Here is a 23800-nt window from a genome sequence, read left to right on the forward strand (position 1 = left end):
TCCTTTGTATAGGCCGCGCTTCCCGCTTTCTGTAGGGATTTCCATTTCTTGCAGCGAGGGGCGTTGGGGGGTGCACATCGAGATAATAAATTGCGATCAATGTGGCCGTCCCAGCACGATTTCCGTAATTCACTATTAAATGCATCCATGCAGAGAATATATCTTTAAGGAAATTTTTAAGACAATGTAAGTTTTATGTGTAACAGCTGCGAAAAGTCTTATTTTCAAATTATATTTTTACAATGCGATGCACATTTCAAATCACTTTGTATTATCACATTGAAATAATATTCAAACACTCCGACCATAGGCGACAGAAACTAGGGGCTGATACCATTTGAGCCGCCCCCCCCCCCCCCCCACTCCAATAACTCATGAGTATACAATGTAATGCACCATTTCGCTTCCTGATTACGGGTTTGGGTCCCTTATAAACGGAATGAATGGCGATTTTCGCCCCCCCCCTCATCAATGTTTCCTTCATGTCGGCACCTTTGACTGGCCAAGGATGCTGGAAGTTTTGGAACTTGTGGGTTCTTGTCTTGATCTTGAAGTAGGAAATTTTGATTGATTTCTGAATCATTTCTCTGGGTGCTCATACCCATTCCATAAAGTACCCTGCCCACCAACAGTATCTCTGTCTCTGACACCACTGCAACTGTCAATCGATTTTTGATATTTTTTTCAACTCTAAATTAACAACTCTCCACTAAGAAGAATGAAATCAGACTTTTAATTAGCCCATTGTATGTAACTTCATGTGCATGACACTCATACGGCTCCAGTCAGCAATTAGTAAAAATTTCTTCTTACAATACAAGTGAATTAACATTAACAGACAATATAAGATTATATTCAGAGGTATATTTCATGGGTGAGGAGGGGGGGGGGTTGTCTCAGTTTTGCTGACGTACGCCCCCCCCTACCCAAATGAATGAGTACAGAATCATTTAGCGCAGAAATACGGGACTATTTTTTTTGTTCCGTGTATTTGCTATTAAATACTTTAACGCCCCCCCCCCTACCCAAATGAATGAGTACAGAATCATTTAGCGCAGAAATACGGGACTATTTTTTTTGTTCCGTGTATTTGCTATTAAATACTTTAACGCCCCCCCCCCTACCCAAATGAATGAGTACAGAATCATTTAGCGCAGAAATACGGGACTATTTTTTTTGTTCCGTGTATTTGCTATTAAATACTTTAACGCCCCCCCCTACCCAAATGAATGAGTACAGAATCATTTAGCGCAGAAATACGGGACTATTTTTTTTGTTCCGTGTATTTGCTATTAAATACTTTAACGCCCCCCCCCTACCCAAATGAATGAGTACAGAATCATTTAGCGCAGAAATACGGGACTATTTTTTTTGTTCCGTGTATTTGCTATTAAATACTTTAACGCCCCCCCCTACCCAAATGAATGAGTACAGAATCATTTAGCGCAGAAATACGGGACTATTTTTTTTGTTCCGTGTATTTGCTATTAAATACTTTAACGCCCCCCCCTACCCAAATGAATGAGTACAGAATCATTTAGCGCAGAAATACGGGACTATTTTTTTTGTTCCGTGTATTTGCTATTAAATACTTTAACGCCCCCCCCCCTACCCAAATGAATGAGTACAGAATCATTTAGCGCAGAAATACGGGACTATTTTTTTTTGTTCCGTGTATTTGCTATTAAATACTTTAACGCCCCCCCCCTACCCAAATGAATGAGTACAGAATCATTTAGCGCAGAAATACGGGACTATTTTTTTTGTTCCGTGTATTTGCTATTAAATACTTTAACGCCCCCCCCTACCCAAATGAATGAGTACAGAATCATTTAGCGCAGAAATACGGGACTATTTTTTTTGTTCCGTGTATTTGCTATTAAATACTTTAACGCCCCCCCCTACCCAAATGAATGAGTACAGAATCATTTAGCGCAGAAATACGGGACTATTTTTTTTGTTCCGTGTATTTGCTATTAAATACTTTAACGCCCCCCCCCCTACCCAAATGAATGAGTACAGAATCATTTAGCGCAGAAATACGGGACTATTTTTTTTGTTCCGTGTATTTGCTATTAAATACTTTAACGCCCCCCCCCTACCCAAATGAATGAGTACAGAATCATTTAGCCGTGTATTTGCTATTAAATAATTTTTTTGTCCCGTATTTGCTTAAACGCATGTCCCGCATTTTTATATGGTCAGCTGTAAGCAAACCGTGGTTGAAGAACCGTTTAGCCGCCTGTGTCTACTGACGTGGATCCGCTATGGTACGCTTGGCGAAGTTTTGTACTTGGCGATATAAGGGGGACCGGTCTCTGCACTCTACCCGACAGTTCGTCATTAGCGAGTGAGTAACAGTTATTGGGCAAGTGAGTAAATATGTGAGTGACTGTGACTGAATGATTGGGTGAGTGAGTAACCTAATAGAAACAGCTTCGGTATAAGGGGCAGCTTGGCAGTTTTCGGCAACTTTTTTTTCCGGCACCAAACATGTCTGACGACCCCATCAAAAGTTGCCAAGGCCGTTAGACACATTACGGGTGCCGGGAAAAAAACTCGCCAGCATAGAAAACAATATGAAAAATATCATGAAACACAAGAAAAATGGAAACATAAATAAGATCTGGATTATAAATATAATTTCTGGGTCTGTTAACAAACATGATATCAGGCTGTGGGACGCTATTGACGCTTAAGCAAGCATAAAAATTCTAAAACCAACAAGCATAATTATAATAAAAATATCATTATCTAAGACTAAACATCAAAACAACATAAGGTATCCACTCTTCAATAAACAATGGTCCTGCATGTTGTATAAATAAATATATTCTATGTATTATAAATTAAAACTCGAACTCTCTTTCCGAGAATCCAGATTCTTTTAAATAAATAAAAAGGATACAAGGGGCATCCTGTATGCAGAAAAGAATAAATATTGGAAAATATTAAACGTACAACCTGAGAGATATACAATAATTAATTAATCTAAGCCCCACATTATATTAGATCATTTTCTCTTCCTTTTGTATATATAATCTCCCAACGGTTTTTCAAATCATTCAAAATGCTGCTGCTATAAGGTGACGTCATTTAGAAGAAAGAATATGGAAAGGGAGAAGAGAACCTGTTTGAAAATTTCAAAAGACGCACTAGGAACACAGAAAAACAATAACCAGTGTCACTTTTTTTAACAGAAAGAACGAACATTCTGGAACAATGACAACCCAGCAGAACAACCAAAACGCAGAACACAGTGCGTCGACGCTGGTGACTTATCGTTGAAATAAGTCGCCAAGTTGGCGTGTTCCTTATACCAAAGCTGTTCCGATTAATCTTCTAAGAAATTTATTAGAAAAAAAAGTTAGCATCATTTTAACAGGGATATGAAACCGACAGAATAGCGTGTCCCTTGCCATGCTAGACAAAACACAAATACACATCCTCATAAAGTTATGCCAACGTGAAACAGCCTTATTCAATTTGCACGGCGCATGAAAAAAAACTTTCTTCTAGAAATACACAGATTTACAGCTTCAGTTTGGTCATCTTTTATGATCGCTGCTTTGGATTCCCTTGGATATAAAAAGGGGGGGGCTGAAAGATTTGAGTCGTTTTCAAGATGTTAAAATAGTTTTAGGTCACAATGTACTGTTTCATTAAGAGTTTGTCTTTTTCAATCCTAGGTTTTCCTAACGGCAGTAATTATGTCGAGTGAGGACGAATCTTCGGATGATGTACCATTAGCTGAGGTGAGTTTGCTTTTTCATTTTTCTTATATTTCTCCTTTTTTCCCCTCAAATACAAGTGTGTGTTATTCATGTGTGAAAAATTTCCATTATCAAATTTTGACTGTCTAATTTGTATAAGATCTATTCACTCACGCACACATCAGTCACAACCCAATAAATTCTCAATTTTAAAAAAAACATTCAAAGAGAGATAATCAAAAGAAACTTATGGCACTCCTGGGTTCCGTTATCAAAAGGTTAAGATGATATACCTGACAATCTCAAACTTAAACAACAATGAACCCCCCATTACTTTCCTGATATTGAATCGCACTTGGCCGTCGTCACGGATATCTAACTGGATAGTTTGTATTTGGCTGTCCACTTGGCAGCCCTACAGTTGGTGCAGGCATTTCTTTGAAAATAAAGTCACCAGAAGGCACCAGAAATTTTATCGCCAATACAAGGAAAGCGATGGATATTTTGTTGTTATAGAAAATTGAGATTGTGGTTATAGAAAATTGAGATTGTGGTTATAGAAAATTGAGATTGTGGTTATAGAAAATTGAGATTGTGGTTATAGAAAATTGAGATTGTGAATTACATCATCATAGTTTTTACCTTTGACAAGTGCACCCAGGAGTTATATAGTAGTTGATTCTCTTCGATTATTTGTCTTTAAACAGTGCTTTGATTAAAAATAAGTGTTTTTTTCGAACAAATTGCAATATACGGGGTGGGTGAAAGTCCTGGACACATTTTCCAAATTAATGTAAAAAAAGTCAAGTGAATTGATATAAAAAAGTGCTGCTTTCACCCTATCAAGACGTCAAGATTTTTTTTTTTTAATGATGAATAATGAAAAAAGTTTAAAAAATTCATTCTCAGATGGCGCTGCATGGATGTGAAACTCGACATAGCACTTACAATGTGACACAAACGGTGGACGATTAATGTGTATTGCGATTTGTGTTGTATAAAACTACAGTATTCCAGTATGAGCACTCTTTCTAGCTTGAGCTTCATCTAAATGGGTGCTCATACTGAAATGTGGTAGTTTTATTTAATGCAAATTTGAATTTAAATTTATTATTATTTATAAATTTGAATTTAATTGAATTTAACATCAATTATGCACTGTTGGTGTCACATTTTATTTGTTATGTTCATGGGCACCAGAACTTGGGGAGGAGAATAATTCATAAATATGCATTGCAGTGCACTCCTCCTCACAGGACGACTGCCAACTTTGAATGTTTTCTTTATGTCGACGCCCCTGGCAATGTCGATTCATTTTTCATGATACATCACCATCTGTGAGTGGAAATATTGAACTATTTTTCTAAAATTTATCCCAAAAAACCGAGATAATGATAAGTATTTCAGTGCAAACCACACTTTTTTTTATTTTTGTCGATTGGTTAATTTTTTTTTTTTAATTTTTCGAATGTGTTCAGGATATTTGCCCACCCTGTATATTTTTCTTCATCTAGTCACAGCCATTCTCCGTACTGAGAGGTTCATCTTGACTCTTTTTAAACATTGAAATCAGATTCTGAACTGCACCACATAACAAGTGTGAATGCCTAGTAGTGAGAAGAGAATATTTATTTGAATTGAGATCTCTGGTAGTCTGAGACTGGTCGAGACTAATGTGTGTGTGTTTGTGAATTGATCTTTAGTCTTATTGCCTGAGTCATTCAAAGTTATTATTTCTCAGCTCCCACATACCCATTTTTTAATACACATAATATCTTGCCATCCTCTGTTACAGCTGATTAGCGGGATGAGAGGACCTTCACCAGAACTGGGTGAAGCAACTCCCAGAACTGTAAGGAAGACCAAGCAAAAGAAGAAGAAAAAAAAGAAAGATCCCAATGAGCCTCAAAAGTAAGGTTTTGCAAATTATGAAACTGAAGTTCTGTGTGTTAACTTTGTTTTTTGCAACAGCCAGTACGATTCAGTTTCACTTGCTGATGTATATGCTACGGCCAAAGTGCAATAGTCTGCCACTTTGCGAAGTGGCCAGCCCAGTTGACCCGGCCAATGTCCAAAATTCGGGCTTTCTCTGTATATTGATCCCCATACCGATTTATATGATTTTGTGGTCATCACTGTGTTGGCATATTTTTGTGATAATTATGGCTATTTATAGCCATAGCTAACCATAATTATTATCGTTAGCAATGGCAACCCTAATGATTAAAAAAAGAATCTGAATATTGATATCTTAGTGATCCATATATGTATGGTAACCAGGTTCGTACAGCCCTTGGAAGTCCTTAAAAAAAGTTCATTTTCAAGTCTTGAAAATTGTTTTGTCCCCCACTCCCTCAACTAAATCCCCCCCCCCCTAACCCGTATTCCACTGCGGCAAAAATGGATACAGTAACAATCATAGAATGATTAAGAGACAATATTCAAAACAGGACATATGGTCACCCATACCTGAGGTATTTCCATGCTTAAAAAAGATGTTGCCTAAAATCTAGCAGTAAAACGCTTCGCTTAAGATATTGCTTTGAAATATTTTAAACTATCAAATTAATAAATGTCAGTTGCATATGGGCCAACATATTTTCTAGATAAAAATACAGGAAAATTGCCAATTGTCAACAAAAATTATGCTAAAGGTAAGTTGCCAATTATTGTTAAAATTGCCACAAAATGAAGCACCATTGCATTGAAGCAGTAGATTTAAATGAATTCTGTAGTGTGAAAAACGTTAACATGACAATGTTTGAAGTCATAATTATATATGTCATATTTTATTAATATAATATATTGATATAATTCATTGGATTGGGGAAATAATTTTAGTACTTAATTTCAGTAAAGAATAAAATTTCAATAGGCTTTGTTGAAAATATGTGGAGAATAATAGGACATTTTTGTGAAAAGTTAGGATGACCAAAATCACACGAAAATATGGGAATGTCTTGGGAAATACAGGTCATATAGTCACCCTTGAAATAATTGTTATGAAAAATATCAGTAGCACAATTTTTGGAGAACCCCTCAGGACAGTAATCTCCTGTTGCCAAACTGGAAATGTAAAGCTAAACACTCGAATCTTCTATATTGATCTGGAACGTCTTGTATGACCTCCAGAGAGAGAGACGGTGGTGCCACAAAACTAGAACTATGCGAGAATTCTAGAATTTTCATTGTGTCTATAAAAATCATACGTGTAGTAGTCAGAGTTGTTGGAACTTTTATCCTTAATGCGAGATTGTGAGTAATTGTCAATAGCTGTTTTCTGTGAATAAATCTGACGTCCTGAAAAATTGCTTTATCCTCTGATCATTTCAAGGACTTGTGCGACATTATCTGACACAATATGATTACTTGCATTCTTGCAAACTATAATGGTTTTTTTCTTAAAAGTAAGGCCTTAACATTGTCCACTAGTTGAAATGAGAATTATAATTGTTTTTAAGAATTATATCTCTAATAAATTAACATTTCAAACTTGAAATTAAAAATGAATAAATGTTGAACATAAATTGAAAAAATCTAAGTAATTTCATTTTTCTTTTAAAAATCACGATCTTTATCTACCGCGATATGAATGTCCTTGAATTTTGAAGTTTTGCCTGGGAAAGTGCTTGAATAGTCCTTGAATTTTTACTTTCAAAGAGTATGAACCACGTGTATAGGGGCCGGCAAAAGCCCAAATTTCAGATATTGGCCGGCAACAACTGGGCTGGCCAGTTAGCAAAGGGACCAACTTGGGGCTTTGCAGTAACATGTGCACAATTTTTTACCCCCTTTTTTTTAAACATTGAATTGATCTTGCATTGTTATTTTCTTTGCAAGTTTTTGATTTTATTTAAATTTTAAAAAATGATATGAAGCCGTGAATGAATTAATTCTCTTGAAAATTTCGTGGTTTTTTTGCATACGAAATCTGATTATGAAGCAAACTTCTCAGTTAGCGAGGTTGTACGAATTTGAACAATGATGTGTTATTGAAAATATTACCTCTGAATTTCCTATAATTTTTTTCGTAGAGACGTTATTATTATTATTTTTAAAAACCTTGTAAATAACCCTGATATTGAAATTAATCAGAACAGTCAGTTTTATTTTCCATATGAAAAACAAGATGATGTAGCTGCCAAAGTTTTCAGAATTTCTACTCCATCTCCTGGACTTCTGAAAAATTTGTATTTTGTCTGTGATTATATGAAAAAAACCTTACTTTTGGGAAGAGGGAATAATTATATCCAAAAAATTTACTCGGAAAAGAAGGCTGTTGCTTTCTTTTTTAATCTCTAAAATTATTTCATAAGTATAATGTGATGAATTGTCATCGTTGTATCAAATCAAAAAAATTATTTTCAAGAAGAAAAGGCAAAACTTGCCAAACATCCAGTGTGTGTGTGTGTTGATTCGACCTTTTGACATCTGAAATTGGTCAGATGACTTTTATGTGCGTTGACCATGTCCCGTTTTTTGGTCTAATGCCACTTTTTTGTTGCCGTGATTTCATTTGCAAATTGTAGTGACAGGTTGTTCAACTTACTGATTGGTGATGATTGGCGACTTGGTGCTTATCGGGGATGGCTTGCACTATGTCACGGTTTTTACTAAGAGGGAAAATCCCTACAGTTTTACTTTTGATAGTGAAAAATCTCCACATAGTTTTCCGAAAATCCCTTTTATATTTTTCAACCGAATTTGGATTCCACGCAAAAATCTCCCTAATTCTCATTCTCCACATTCAGCAGCTAGAGAATCGGGTGTTGTGCCATAATTTGTACAGTAGAGAATCAATTATCCAAAACAATTGGGGAGTGGATGTGTTCGGATGACTGATTTTTCGAATAACCGATCATTCATGGAAAAATATTATACCAGTGCCATGGGAGCGATATGAAACAAAGAAACAGTGATATTAAACACTTAACTGTATATATTTTGTATCGCACATCTTACGAATAGCACAAAGAACTGACTAACATAGCTAGTTGCCCAATTCTATTACTAACTGCAATTTTTTAAATTTCTTCCATTCCCAAATACTTCGACTAAAAGGAAGAAAACTTCCAGTTAAGGAAAAATTTTAACACTAAACTAAAGAAAAAATTCTGGGGCTGAGAGTGAAAACTTTGATTTAAATAAATAGCTATAGGAGTTCCAGTTATCTGGAATAGACTGTATGTCACATTTTCATTTTATGTATGAAGCGGCCCTTTATGTTCAGGAATTTTTCCATAAAAAAATGTTTTAGTTAAGTTAGGAGGTTTTTCCTTGAATATCTCAAAATTCAAATTTCTGCACCTACGTGGTTTCTGAAATAAGTGCTTCAATTAGACATTGCTTGCGGTGGATTTTGTGAAATTAATTTCTGAAATTAACCTTTAGTACATAAATCTCATCTTTTACAAATATGGGAAACACATTTTTTGTTAATATTAACACAAACTCATCTGTTTTCAGGCCCATATCTGCCTATGCCTTGTTCTTCCGAGACACTCAAGCAGCGATCAAAGGTCAAAATCCAAATGCAAGTTTTGGAGAAGTGTCTAAAATAGTTGCGTCAATGTGGGATGGATTAGAACCAGATGCAAAAAATGTGAGTTTAAAGAAAAAATTTTCAAGTCTAATTTTCTTCCATAAACATTTGATTACTTGAATGACAGATAAATGCCATCCCTGGCATATAGCATATGAACCTATGCAGCACCTGGCATATGAATTCCCATTTTGTGATGTTCTGATCACTCATGATCAATAATTATGCCAATTTTCTGTAATATTTTAAGAGCCTTCCTGGGAATTTGACAGACAGTTTTTCTGTCTAGGAAGGTGTTAATATTTAGCAGCTGCGAAATCTTTATGATGCACCCAGCCCACCCATTAGGGAGTACAAGAAAAATAATAAACCAGACGTTGCAAATCCTTTCAATAGAGACTGTAAGAGCACAATGGACAGAATCCCAAATTGGATACTAGGATTTAGCAGTTCGAGAGATCTGTGCCATCCTCTTAATAGATTCTTGTGTGCCCTTATGTACAATATAGATGTATAATACATAGATTATGTACCATGACCAGGTTGATCTGGCGGCAGTCCAGACTCGAGTTCCATTGCTGATAATAGGCCTATTTATTTTCCGATCATTATTTTCCTTTGACATTTCCTCCTATAGTTGACATGGAAACGGGGAACCTGCAAACCGCTATATTCATTCAATATTGCATGGCCGAGCCCTGAAGTACCCATAAATACCAGAAATATTATAGACAGTGGAATTTAAATCATTAGTTCACCATCAAAGTTCTATTCTGTTAATTGTGTGTTTGTGTATGTGACTTGTTTGACGTCTTGGCAATTTTTTCATGGAGTATTAAAACATTTCTCTTTTTGTTTTTTTTATGTTTATTTTGTCTCTTTTGCCTTTCCCCAATGCTTGACACGAGAGAAGAAACAATCAAACAAAACTTCGTGAAATACACAATTTGTATTCACCTTCAAAATGAAAAAAATACTATAGTATGACGTTGCTTTCAGGAGGCTCTTGAATTTTTACTTCACTTCCTGAACTACTGAAAAATTCTTGTATTTCGAGAATTTTAACTGTGATTGCAAACAAACCCACTACATTTGGGAAAAACGTTATTCCCAAAGAATTTACCTTGAAGAAATCTATTGCCCCCCCCCCCCCCCCCAAAAAAAAAAATTCACATGCTTTAAGTAAAATATTGCTGTTGTGAAGCCAAATCTGGCAGAGAAATGTTTCACTTTGGCAAGAAAAAGACAAAATTGCCAAAAAACCTTGGTTATTCTCTCTGTGGTCGAATGGGAGAAATAACTAATGTCCTGGATGTCCCTTAATGACGAGTCTGTTTGTCTAAATCTGGGGTCTGCAACACGTGGCCCATTGAGATCTTAAACACCCTCATCCCAATTACATGGAAAAGTTGTTGCAACATCACACCTCCTAGACTCCAGGCATGGTAGCCTGTATGAAAGGTAGTCAAAGCCCCATCTAAATCTATGAATGTAAGCAAACATGGTATTCCTTTCATGTTGAAAACATATATACATATTTGAATCATCTACCAGCCATTTTACAATTAATCACTGAATTTTCTCTATGTATTAAACTGACCGCATTTCATAACAGAAATTACAAAAAATTTGGATCTCTATATGCACCAAATAATATGGGTCATTGCCACAACTGACAAGAACCGTAAGAATACAAAATTCTTAATTTATTTTGCTGAAAATTGTCAATGGACGGAAAATAGATGGCTTCTACAAATCTCGGTCAATTATAATGATTTCATCAAAAAATGTTTAACTTAATAATGTCCAGCAAATATCAAATTCATGGAAGCATCATTGAAAAAACTGGACACTTCTTTAAAATAGTTGGACACCGAATGATAATGAAAAACACAGCTGTGTTTTGTAGAATATTGGGGATATGATAACCTTATATATTACTACTTTTGATTCTTATTATGCCACATAAAAAAATTGTAAACATTCAAAGGTAAGCTTGCCAGATTTTAAGTGAATTGCCAAATTTTCGTGAGAAAAGTTACAGGATTTTACCTTCTGAAGGTTGGCAGTCTGAATTTCTTACAAAAGAGTGCATGTAGGAATGTGTGTGTATGTGTTGTGAACCTTATGTGAAGTTTGTCATTTCTTTGGAATGCTTGTTATGTGTTTAGGTAGTAATGCCATCTGCTTTCTGAATTCAGAAGTAGACAACTTGGCAGTCTATTAACAGTTGTGTCATGCATGAAGTTTTTTTTGTTTACATATGTTGATGTACGTGTTCGTTTTTTCTTATGATTACCTTACGTTGATGGTTTCTTTGATTTTCCAACATTTTTTTGTAAACATAGGTGTATAAGAAGACTGCAGAAGCAGCAAAAAAAGAGTATCTCAAAGCACTATCGGTATACAAAGCTCAGGTACAGAATTTCCGTATTAATGTGTACTAACAGGTTGTAATTAACTTTTGTTCCATTGTTTAAAAAAAAAACTTCACAGGAATAACTACAATAATAATAATTTATTTGGGAACATCAGTGTGAGGTGAAACTGTTACTATGTTCGTAAAAATAGCAAAAAGGGAGGAAAAATAAACAATTGGAAGATTTAACATTGCAATGTATGGATTAAATCCCAAATTAGAATTAAAAGAAATTACAATTGTGATAAGTAAAAAATTGCATAATCGCTAAGAAGAGTGGAAACTGAAATAGCCAAAAGATGTGGTTATAGCTTTTTGCAATGTATTATGTAGTAGAGTTCCGGCCTCGGCTACAGTACTGGGTAAAGTCCCCACAATATAATATGCTATCTACCCTTGTTAGTCTTTCCTGACATGTTGGTATAATAGAAACAGGGCTGAAATGACCATTAGTTAGTATCACCACTAAGCAGCACATGCACTTCATACATTTCTCTAAGGCATTTCTAAACTGGTGCATGCTACAAAGTGTTATGTGCATATGAGTGTCCTCTAATGTTGTATTTTTTTGTTTATATTTAATGTTAATATTTTTCTGTAGTATGTGTGTTGTGCTTTCAAAATGTTGCCATCTATCTCAAAATGAAGTGGCAGATGCCCGTATTTTATGTTTTATAAATATCATACTGATTGTCTACCTGCTGCTTGTGGAGAGACTTTTTTTTTTTTTTGAAATGGTGACAACTCATATTAGTGTCTTGAAGTTAAAAACTCACAGAACTTTAAACATTGCGAACCGAAATAAGCTTAATAATTTTCTTATTTCTGTGTGTTATGAAGTTGATTCTGAACATGAATTTCACATCAACATTGAGAATGTCAAAGAAAATGATCTCGTATTATGTCCCAAAGCAGAATATGCTGAAAACTGTGACGGACGTTGTAGAACAATCAGTACTACTGCAGAACAATCTCAGTAAAAAATTTTAGAATATGACTCTTCTGTGTAGAAAGCACACCATGGGAATTTCTACCACAGAACATTTTCAGTCAGCTGAGGGCTTAATGCAGAACAATGCAAAACATTCTGCTTTGGTGGGGGTACCATGTATGAACCACAAGAATCTGTTTCATATCCTGGTTTGATTTTTCCCGCAGGCTGGTGAAAAATCAAATTTAAGAAAGAATTCACAATCATCTTCACCTGCTCGCAAATCAGACGAGGAAGGGAACGATGGAGAAGAGGGTGAAGAAGGGTCATTTGAAGAGGTGAGATAGACCTTAATCATGCTTTTTTTATCTTTTCAAAATTATTATTTGTACTCAGTTGCAAATCATATAGAAAATGACTACACTTTTCCGAAGGTTCCTAAATGAATTAACTTCAATACGTATACAGTGAAAATTCACCACAACGATGATCAATGTAACGATAAAAACCCTTGACAACGATATTTTTTTCAAGTATTGTTTCAAAAAATGCCTGTTAGTACAATGTTAAACTGCTGTCTCTTGATATGACGATAATGTCTTTACAACAATATTTTTTGTTGATCTGCAGTCTCATTAATATCAAAGTTTCACTGTATAACAAGTGTAAGTTGATGCCCCATTCATTGAAAAATTTAGAATTCTTATTTCATTGTGTGTGAATGGCAACAGAAGCTGGATTGATTTGTACTGGAGGATTATGTAAGTCTTCCTGAAAGATGGTGTAGTATGTAGAATGTGCTATCTTGCATCTATATTCTTAGGTCAGTAGTATATTTTGTCATTAATCTGCGCACACAGAATCTGTATACAGTACTACCCTGAAGTTATACGATAAGTGGGACAAATAATAAGTTTTTACGTAATCATATAGATAGTCAAATATTTGATTTTCAATTCCTTGAAGTGTAGTAAAGTCTCAGTCTAAAGCATGGGTGCATGCATAACTAACCCTTTCAGTCTGCGGGCTGGATGTACAACATGATTACCACTCTTGGATCACAAACTAGTGTGTTTAATGTGTTCCATGGATCGGTACTTTATTTTAGATCCAGATTGCGATTTCCTTTTGCAGTCCTTATAGAACCTACCAGGCAAGTAGAGGAGGGCATGAATGAACGCCAGTACTCTGCCACCAGACTTATCCTGTTGCAAAGATCTCTTCCAGCACAGCTTCGTGACAGAGTCTAAAACAAATTGTGTGTACCTAACAGTCTGGGTGCGTATCTGGTGTTGTGTCTGATCTTTCAATGCTACCATCTACACTTCATGGCCAAAAAATTATGAATACTCCTCACTCAAACTTCGACTCGTTCGTACAGCATGTGCATCGACATAATAAACTGGATTTGCTGATAAAAAGATTTCTCCTGGTCAGAAGTAGCAGTTAACATTGCAATTTGCCTGTTCAGGGAGAAAACGAGATTTGAGTGACTTTGAATATAACATGATTGTGATTTCAGTATCTCTGAAGCCGCTAATCTTCTTGTCTTTTCTCGTATCTCAACTCTTCAAAGAATGACAGCTAAGCCAAAAAACTTCCAGCGGAATAGTGGGGGAAATTGCTTGTGAATGAAAGAGGGGCTAGGTGACTAACATACATTGTGTGCAGCTACAGAAGAGCTACAATGCAACAAATGGCAGCGCAATACAAATCAGGATCATCACAAAGCATATCCATATTCTCAACAAGATGGATTTTAAAACGAATTAGTTTTAATAGTTGGCAAGTAACTAGAGTCCCTTTGATTTTGGTGCAAAACCAAAGAAAGCAGCTTTTGTGGGTTAGAGAAACGTCGAAATTGGACACTTGATGAATTGAAGGAGGTTGTCTGGTCTGACGAGTCAGACCAGACAACCTTCATCGACATGACTTTGATAGCAGGATCCATGTGTGGCGCAAGCAACACGAAGCCATGGATCCATCATGCCGCATGACAGCTGTTTGAACGGGTGGTGGAGGACTCACTGTCTGGGGAGAATTTTCCTGTTATACTCTTGGTCCCTTATTTCCATTGGAAATGTCCATCGATGCCAGCTCCTACCTCCATATTGTTATGACCCATGTGCACCCATTTATGGTTATAAGGTTTCCTTATGATGATGACTATTTCCAGCAGGACAATGCACCCTCCCACAGGGCTGGAATTATCTCAGATTGGTTTGAAGAACATGCATTAGAGTTTCAATTGCTTCCTCAGTGAGCCGATCTCAACCCAACCAGAAAACCAGTTTTTTTCATATTTAAGCACCTAAGTGGTGCCATGTTAAGATGCTAGTCTACCACCATGAAGGGTTCTGTCAGGATTCAATCCTAGGGAAAGAACACATAACAAGTTCTTTCCCGATAGACCTGGGACGGGTGGGACAAGGTTGAAAGGTCTGTTAAAAGCTCCAAAACACCACTTTCTAATCTGAGGAAATTAAGAACTGCCATTTCATTAGCATGGGTTAATTCCTCCTCGACAGTTTCAGCAATTTATAGAGTCTATGCCTAGAAGAATATCTGTTATCAAAGCCAGAGGAGGTCCCACATGATATTAGTGGTGAGTAGCAGGGTGTTTCTAAATTTTTGGCCACTGGGTGTATATTTCAAATTGTGAGTGAAGAGTAATGATTGAATATTTGTACCATTGTATCATCTTTAGCTAGACTTTTTAACATGGAGATTGGCTCGCATTCATGCCGTGAAGTTGGGAATCACATAAAACCAACTTCAGTCGACCACCACTGCAGCCTCAAGGGGGAGGGGGTTCAACTCTGGTCATCGCAATAAAGTTCATCACTATAACCACCTGACCACCACAGCTGAGTAGTTATAACAAGTAACTTGACCTACTGCTTGGCAACTTGTCGCTAATCATGATTACTTGCGCAATTCCACATTTTTGCAGAAGGGAAAAATCCCTAAAATTTTACTTTTAATAATGAAAAATCCCTACATTATCTTCCAAAAATCCTTTTCATATTCATTTTTCTACAGAATTTAGATCTTCACAGAATTTTCCTTGATTCCCATTTTCCAATGTTGGCAGCTATAAAATTCTTGAGAAATGATTATTAACATGTGATTTTGAAATACATAGTGTGTATACATGAATTATATTCTATGCAATCTTCATAGAGTTCCATAATTAATTTTCCTTATTTTTAGAATCAAGTGTCGTCGAAGGTGATAAACCTGGCAGATTCTCCTGAATTGACTGGTGGGAATGATGCTAATAAGTTGGATGGAGAAGCCAAGCAGTCTTCCGGTGGAATAATGAGTTCTGATGATGACGATGAACCATTAAAGAAGCCAACCGATGTTTCAAAATCAACTGAGGATTCTTCTATTGCCAATGCTCCTTCATCTAATGCAGCTCAGCAGCAAAGTGAAATGAAGGTAAGAATTGTAAATTGATTCACAAGTGATTTGTATTGTGGGTAACTTCACAAAGTAACAGCTTGTTCCTGCATCAGGGTTGAATCTAGTCTATAGTTCCTGTAGTAGTGTCGGAAGTGTTTTTGACCTCGGTTGTCTGTCATAATTTTTACGTAGGATGAATTATCTCTGAGGTTGCATTGGCCCCCATCCCTCTGATTCAAAATACTGTGTGTGCTCAAATACCCCCCGGGCTCTGATGCCGCTGCCTTTCTCACTGCTGAATATTGTTCAATATGCTCTCAAAAAGGAAGATTGGCCCACTTCTCGTTGAGAGAAACTGTTTTTTTCCCCCTCTATGTCGAGGTGAAAACATCATACTCATGAAACATCTAATAGGAAACAATATTTTGGAAACTTCATGCTGGTGATCTGTTCTCAGTTTCACCAAATAAAAAAACATGTTACAAGATAATTTATTTATCAATCAGTTCAAAAGTTTTTAAACTTTTTGACTACATTCAGATGTAGATGAACTTTTTAAGTTTTTTTTTAAAAAAAGTTTTGCAGTACTATTAAAATGTGTGCAAACAAACATTGGATTTCTCAAGGTGGACCAATTTGCCACCTTTCCGGAAAGACTTCAAGAAGTTTCAGCATCTCTGTGGACTTATGTGGTGGCGCACCATCCTATTGAAACAGAAAATTTGGTTGCAGCTCTTCAAGTTGTGCCACCATCGATTGTTTATTCACAAAAGAAAAAAGGCGAAATGATTCGGTCATGCAGGGGCCCTCACCAAACATTAACCTTTTGGAGGGCTATCCCTTTCCAACTCATGGGTCACATGTGTATGTTCTGTGTGATGTATGTTAGATTAATTATATGATGTCCTGACATAGTGGCTGTTGCACAAAAGTGTCTGGCCTTACTGAACTAAAACGATGCATAATCAATACTGTAAGCATGATTACTGAGGACTTGTTGCAACAAGCCTGGCAGGAAATTGAGTACAGACTCTATATCCTTCATGCTACCAGTGGTATGCATGTCGAACTGTATTAGTGATACGGGAAAAAAAACATTGGGTATAAATATATGTAATCATATGTATCAAATGGGATGTAAATATCTTGTATACTGTATGAGTTATTGAATTTCAAAGTTGTAAAGATAAATTTGGAGCATTATGCATGTAAAATTGATTTTCTGTATACTAATCTGCAATTTTGGGCCAATCATCACCAAATTTTGCATACATACCAAACAAGACCATATTTAAACGATAGGCTACTTTAAAAGTTTGTCAGAGCTGAGCAAATGCCTGAAAAACCATTTGATACAAATGATTTGTGTGCTCAACAATGACTTTTGGAATATTTACTTTGGTTACAGTGGTTTTCAAACAATGCCTTTCAGACATATTTGCTCCTTTACAATGGTTTGTCACTTTATCAATGCACCCAGTAGATAGAGAAAACCAGAGCAGCACCGGGTATTATAGCAAGTAAGTTTTATAAAGCACTGAAAAGCACTATAAAAAATATAAATACTAACCGAAGGCTGAGATAAATAACTGATTCAATGAGAGAAAATTTAAAGGAAGATGAGGTACCAGAGATTTTCTTATTTTACTCTATGTACACTATAATCAGTCGTGTTCATAACTTATAGTGGAGAAAAAGTGTGATCAGGGGTCTGTCCAGCCGGAATTTGGGTCCGGAAAACGGACCCTTCACAAAATTCCGGGGCTAAAAAACGAACCCTTCACAAAATTCCAGGGCTAAAAAAAGGATGTTTCACAAAATTTGGAGGATAATTAACGGATCCATCACAAAATTCCAGAAAACGAACCCTTCATGAAAATTACGTCGTAAAAAACGAACTTTTGAGACTGCTGTGTGATAAAATTCTTATCAGTTATGACCCTAGTCGTAATAGAAAGCCATTGATCTTTTTTTTTAAGCATGCATTGTTGGCCTAACACCACCACCCCCTCCCCCATAGATGAGTAATCTTATCTATAGAAGTTGTCGGTTGGATACCGGAAAATATGACCTTGAAAAGGCGACCGGAGAAAGAGCGTGACCTTGAGAGGGCTTTCCTTGTTCCTAGGCTTCCTGTTAGGACATCCCGCTGGTTGACCACGGATTGACTGCGTCTGATATTTTATCGCACAACCTATGCCATTATACAAACGCTTTAGCCCCGCACTTCTCCTCAAATGGTCTTTGAATCACAACCTCTTGTTAGTCGTAAAATCGGCATAGTTGATGCTTATTGTAGAATTGGATTTTTTGTGCACGTTTTTTTTCCTGTATTGCGCTTTCATTTTTGAAAATTTAATATGAAGCGTGGTCGACCACCAACAGGTGGAAATTCAAGGAATAGTGATTACTACATTAAAAAAATACGGCCAACTGACGTTCGGGGATGCAGCTCCATAACATCGTTTTTTAAACGAGGATCTGAAAACGTCACCAAAAAGACGTCAGATACAGATAATTCCAATTGTGCTAACCTGGAAAAAATTACTGAAACATTGCTTCCTTCATCGGTTTCGAACCACGCTGTCGAAACCTTGGAAACGGCGCGATACATTACTGATTTATCGGAGGCGCCGAAAGACATTACAGATTTATCAGAAGAGCTGAAAAATATTACCGATTTATCGGAAGCACCGAAAGACATTTCGGATTCTTCGAAAGATATTGGCAATTCGTCGAAAGAGATGACCGATTTATCGGAAGTGGCGGAAGACAATCCCGTTTCTTCGAAAGACATTACCGATTCATCGAAAGCGGTGGAAGACATTGCTGATTTATCGGAAGCGCTGAAAGATGCTACGAATTTGTTGGTAGAGCCGGATTTTAAGAAAATTTCATCTACAGAAGCTAGAAAAATGGGACCAAAAGTACCGAATTTGTTGAACATCGCACGTTTTGAGAAGCTTCACAGTTGGCTATGTTACAGCATTTCTGCATCTGGCTTTCTTTGCAAAATATGTTCTACATTTTTTGATAAGGGACCCTGGATTGACCAAGGGGGGCAATTTGGTGATCACCCAACACGATGTGTCAACAAGCATATATATAGCCAGAAACACAAACAAGCTGTGAGTGCATCAAAAACTGCATCCAAAAATCCCTTGTATTTGTTTACAGAAAAAACTGAAATTGCTGTGCAGAAGACTAAGGAAAAAAATATGAAAGTTTTAACAAAATATATAAAGATTTTGTACTTCATGATAAAAAAAAAATGGGCAGTCTCCGATAATTTTTCTTCTGTAGTTAAGTTCATTGGTGAGGATCTTGGTGACAAAGAAATAGAATGCTATCTTGCTGCATGTGGCAAGAATGCCACCTATCTATCAAATGTGTCAGTAGACAATCTTACAGAGGCAATATCGTTGTATTTAGAGAGGAAAACTTTGACGGCTTTGCAAGTAGCCACTTCCTTTACGTTGATAGCTGATGAGGCAACTGACGAAGCACAAAGAACACAGTTGGGTTTAATAGTGCGGTACAAGATAGCTGGAAGTCCACTCAGAGAAGAGTTCCTCAGTCTTGTGAACCTAACTGCGACAAATGCAGAATCTGTTACATCTGCCATTGAGAAGTTGTTGATAGCAAAAGCAATTCCAATCACTAACTTGTTGTTTTTAGCTTTGGATGGAACTAATGTGATGAGTGGAGAAATAACAGGTGTACAAACACGTATATGACACTTGGCACCTCATTCTATTTATGTCAACTGCAGAAATCATTGACTAGCTTTAGTTTTTGTACATTTGATTAAAAAATATCCCATTCTACAGGCTGTGGATGCCGTTCTCATAAGCTTATGGAAGCTTTTTCACTACAGCCCAAAGAAACAGCAAGTGTTTTTAGATATTCAGCAAAATGTGTATGGTGTAGATGTTTTGAAAATGTTGAGTGTTTCGGTTACGCGGTGGTTATCTCATGGACTTGCATGCCAACGAGTGATTGATAGGTTCCAACAGTTGATTGAAACGCTCGATAATCTTTTCTCAAAGACTCAGGAGCCTGAATTGAAGGGGATTAGAGAGCAACTTCTGAATACAGATGTTCTCCTATGTATTCTGTTCTTGGCTGACTTCCTCAAAGTTATAAACAGATTTAGCTTGTGGCTTCAGGGCTCTACAATCATGTTTAGCTCTATTAATGCAAAGGTTCTAGTTGTTTGTCAGGAAATTGAAGTGCTTGCAAATGATTTACATACAGGGGAACACTTCAAGCAGTGTAAAGATCTGTTGTGCTTCTCCCAAGAATGCACTGAACTTAGTAGGAAAAAACGAAGCAAGAAAAAGTATGGAATGGGTGCAGACAGCATAATCCAGGAATTTAAGGAAAACTTTGTTCAAAATTTTATTTGTGATTTTCAGGAAGAAATGTCGGCTGCATTTGGTGTGAAAAACAAAATATTAAATGCCTTTGATATATTTCACACAATGAATTTAGATTTAAAGACAGTGGAGACTCCTGAAGAATGCCTGGATATATTATTGTCATTTTATGGTGGAGAGCAGCAAAATGAATTTCAGGGGACTGTGAAAATATCGGAACCCATACTTAATGCATCTGAAGGTATGATGGAAAAGAATGGGTTCGATAAAGAGATATTTCTTGCAAAATTGTATTTTGAGACACAAAAGAATAATGAAGCAAGTGCGTTTCTCAGAGAAGACAAGAAATGTGAGGCCAAAAAAAACTCTGGAAAAAAAAATTTCTCCAAATGATGTTTTGACAATTCTGGAGAATGATGCAAGCATCTGGACTGCTTATCCTAATTTAATGAGGTTATTATCATTATGCACTATCATACCTTCATCAACAGCATCTGTCGAGAGACTTTTTTCTCAAATGAACCTTGTGTGCACCAATTTAAGATCAAAATTGTCACTAACCACTCTCGACAGACATCTTTGGATCATACTCAATGGACCCGACAAGCTTACAGATATTGAATGCCTTTCAATCATTGATATTTTCAAATTGACTGGAAATAGACGTATAAGGATATTTAGCAACTCTCACTTTTTAACTTGAAACTCAATTTGATTTCAAATTAACGTAAAATAAAGTAATGCAAAGACACAGATTGCTTTTTTTTGTATAAAGTAATAAATAGGAAAATGAGGTTGCTGTTTAATTAGTATTACTTTCACTGCTATTTTGAACGTTTTCACAAAAATAAGGTACATTTTCACAAAAACAGGACCCTGTGCAAAAAGTCTGGACAGACCCCTGGTGATGTGATGTGCCATGCGATAAAGTCAGCTCATTTCTCTCACACGCACATGCATATGGAAAAGATAAGTTCTTAGAATGTCGAGAGTGTTCAGTTTAGTATCAACAGTCTCACCGTATGTATTGAAACTATTCAAGTCTTAGGCATTTTTTTTTCTTACGCATTTCCCCTCTCAACTTAATCATTCATTTTATATGAAATCGCTCAAGATCTTTCTGGAAGAGAAAGATAGGTGTATCTGGAAAATGGTTCCAAGGTAGAAATAAATTAATCTAGCATGAATGACTCAATTTCCCCCATTGGATTCATTTTAATTGGCATTAAAATTTTGCTCTCTCAATGCCGAAGTTTTACGTTAGCACATGCATCCATATCAACTGAAATGTTGGTTAGTGGAAGTAGAAAAGTCTTCATCAGTCGAAAACTTTGTAAGTCAAGGCGAACGATAGTCGAGGTATCATTTTAATAAGTTTTATTGATTGTAAAAAATAACGAAAATTTTAATGGTCGGTGTTTTTCAAACTTTTATTTATTTGGGAAATGTATTCGTTGTTTATGTTATTATAATATAATATTGTATTGTATAAACAATACAATAATATTGTATTGTTTCATTTACAGCCACCTGTGAATGGAGATGTGATAGACTCTGATGAGATACAGCAAATCTGTCTCAGAAATGGTTGTGAGAACTTGGCCATAGAGTCTCAAGAGTGGGACAGGGAATATTGCAGTAGCGAGTGTGTGGTTGTTCATTGCAGGTATATATATATATTGATAAATTAATTTTTTCTCTGTTTTTACGCTTCTGTGAAAGTATTTTCTTTTGTTGACAGTCAGCCCTTTTTTTTCATGCATCGACAGTTAGATTTTCTAATCGTGAAACCACAGTAGCCAAATCAAATCCTTTAGGTTGTTGCTCATTCTCTCAAACCCAGCTCTTTCTCAAAACTACCCCCTACCCCCCACAGAAGAGGGAAAGAAAAAAACGGAGAAACTGACCACAAATAAGCAGATAGCGAAAATCAACACATTAAGGTGAGGACAAACATTTCTGTTAGACACCGGCACATCCTTGAGTGGCCTCTTTCTCTCATCTTTGTCTCGTTGCTCAAGTGTGTGTGATGTAGAACAAAACAGAGTACCATTGTTTTTGTCGTTAGTCTCTATTATATATTTTATATCTCATGGTTGACTCACTATGCGCACTATATAATCCAATGACGTCAAGGATCTTCAAGCTAGTTGTGCAAAGGCCATGTAGCTGTATGATTTGGTAAAGTAGGTGGCAATATTTTCTCCTCAAGAACTAACCTTCGTATAAGCCGACCCCTCCCCCTCCCCAATTTAGGAAAAAAAATTTCAACAAAAAAGCTTGGCTTATACATGAATATATATGGTTATTTCTTCTCCAACATCATCACCATTACGTCTGCTTCTGTGATTTGCTCTGCCAATTTTTCCATCCTTCTCATGTGGCTGGTCGCTTTGACTTTGCATCCTGATAAGCGAGCAACCTCCACTATATGCTGCTATTTTTTTTTTCTGCCTTTTGCTTTCTATGCTACTGAAGAAGGAACTTCATATAGTTCCAAAACGTGTATAGCTGTCATTTACATCATATTTTGAGTATACCTATGTTTTACTTATGAATCAGTTAAATTCGACATTTTTATTTGTTAACTTTTTAGTGGTGATATCTATTTAGCGGTGTAGAGGGATTATCATTATATCAAGAGGCAGTAGTTTAACGTTTGGGTATATATATTTCCAAACAAGACTTGAAAAAAATATCATTGTGGCGATGTTTCACTGTATGCTGTGATCAGCGACTCATTTAATGAACCTTGTCTCTTTCCAGAGATGTATTCAATGCATGGGTTGCAGCGAAGAAGATGAGTCCAACCTACTAGATGAGCGGATCCTGTTACTTCTGTGATCAATTTTGTTTTGTTGTCATCCTCCCCCCCCCCCCCCCCCCCCATGTATCGTCATATTTTACAAGAGCCACGTTCTTTCTTTTGCTGTCTTTTAATGGAAACTGCTGAACTCTTTTTCTATAAATACTGTGCATGTATATTCAGATAGGGGAAATTCGATCATTTTCATTTTTTTGTCATGTTTTTGTTAATATTATTAAATGTTGTTGTGTAAATTCTTTGTCGTCATTATTCATTTGATATTGTGTTACACAAATTAGGAAAGAAAGATAACCTACAGGGCAGACACAGTATGCTCACTGAAGTACCCAAGGGAGTTTGATTTTGAACTCGTGAGGCCAATTGGTTAAATTCCAATCAAACGCCAAACAATTCCCTCCTAAAACACAGTATAAAATAATTGTTTTCCTACTTTTTCCTGGACTCATCGAGCAATCTTTTTATGTTGGCAGACATATAAATTCTGATAATTTTTTGTGTTGTATAAATTCTGTATCCTAGAAGTAAATTCTCCATCCTCTGGTGGTTTTTTAATTTTTCTGTATAAAATCACTGGTTAGTTT

At 36.3% G+C, this 23800-nt stretch overlaps 1 protein-coding gene across 5 annotated transcripts in view; it reads left to right on the forward strand.

The window, feature by feature from the left end:
* The window catches only part of LOC149071011 (TOX high mobility group box family member 4-B-like), a 29226-nt gene extending 5774 nt beyond the window's left edge, over positions 1 to 23452 (forward strand). For 2 of the 5 annotated variants that reach the window (XM_089248550.1, XM_089248549.1), the window contains exons 2-9: positions 3690 to 3755; positions 5509 to 5624; positions 9180 to 9315; positions 11604 to 11672; positions 12833 to 12943; positions 15819 to 16049; positions 21919 to 22058; positions 23159 to 23452. In XM_089248550.1, the coding sequence (XP_089104676.1) occupies positions 3711 to 3755; positions 5509 to 5624; positions 9180 to 9315; positions 11604 to 11672; positions 12833 to 12943; positions 15819 to 16049; positions 21919 to 22058; positions 23159 to 23210 (900 nt within the window). In that variant the 5' untranslated portion in view covers positions 3690 to 3710 and the 3' untranslated portion in view covers positions 23211 to 23452. Of the gene's footprint in view, positions 1 to 2096; positions 2411 to 3689; positions 3756 to 5508; positions 5625 to 9179; positions 9316 to 11603; positions 11673 to 12832; positions 12944 to 15818; positions 16050 to 21918; positions 22059 to 23158 lie in introns of those variants that run through there. The other 3 variants (XM_089248551.1, XM_089248554.1, XM_089248552.1) reach the window with 3 other exon arrangements.
* Positions 23453 to 23800: the final 348 nt, after the last annotated feature.

Source organism: Pholcus phalangioides, unplaced genomic scaffold (assembly GCF_987345545.1).
Source record: "Pholcus phalangioides strain wild (caught in Gottingen) unplaced genomic scaffold, Ppha-v1.0 ptg000020l_1, whole genome shotgun sequence".
NCBI lineage: Eukaryota > Metazoa > Arthropoda > Arachnida > Araneae > Pholcidae > Pholcus > Pholcus phalangioides.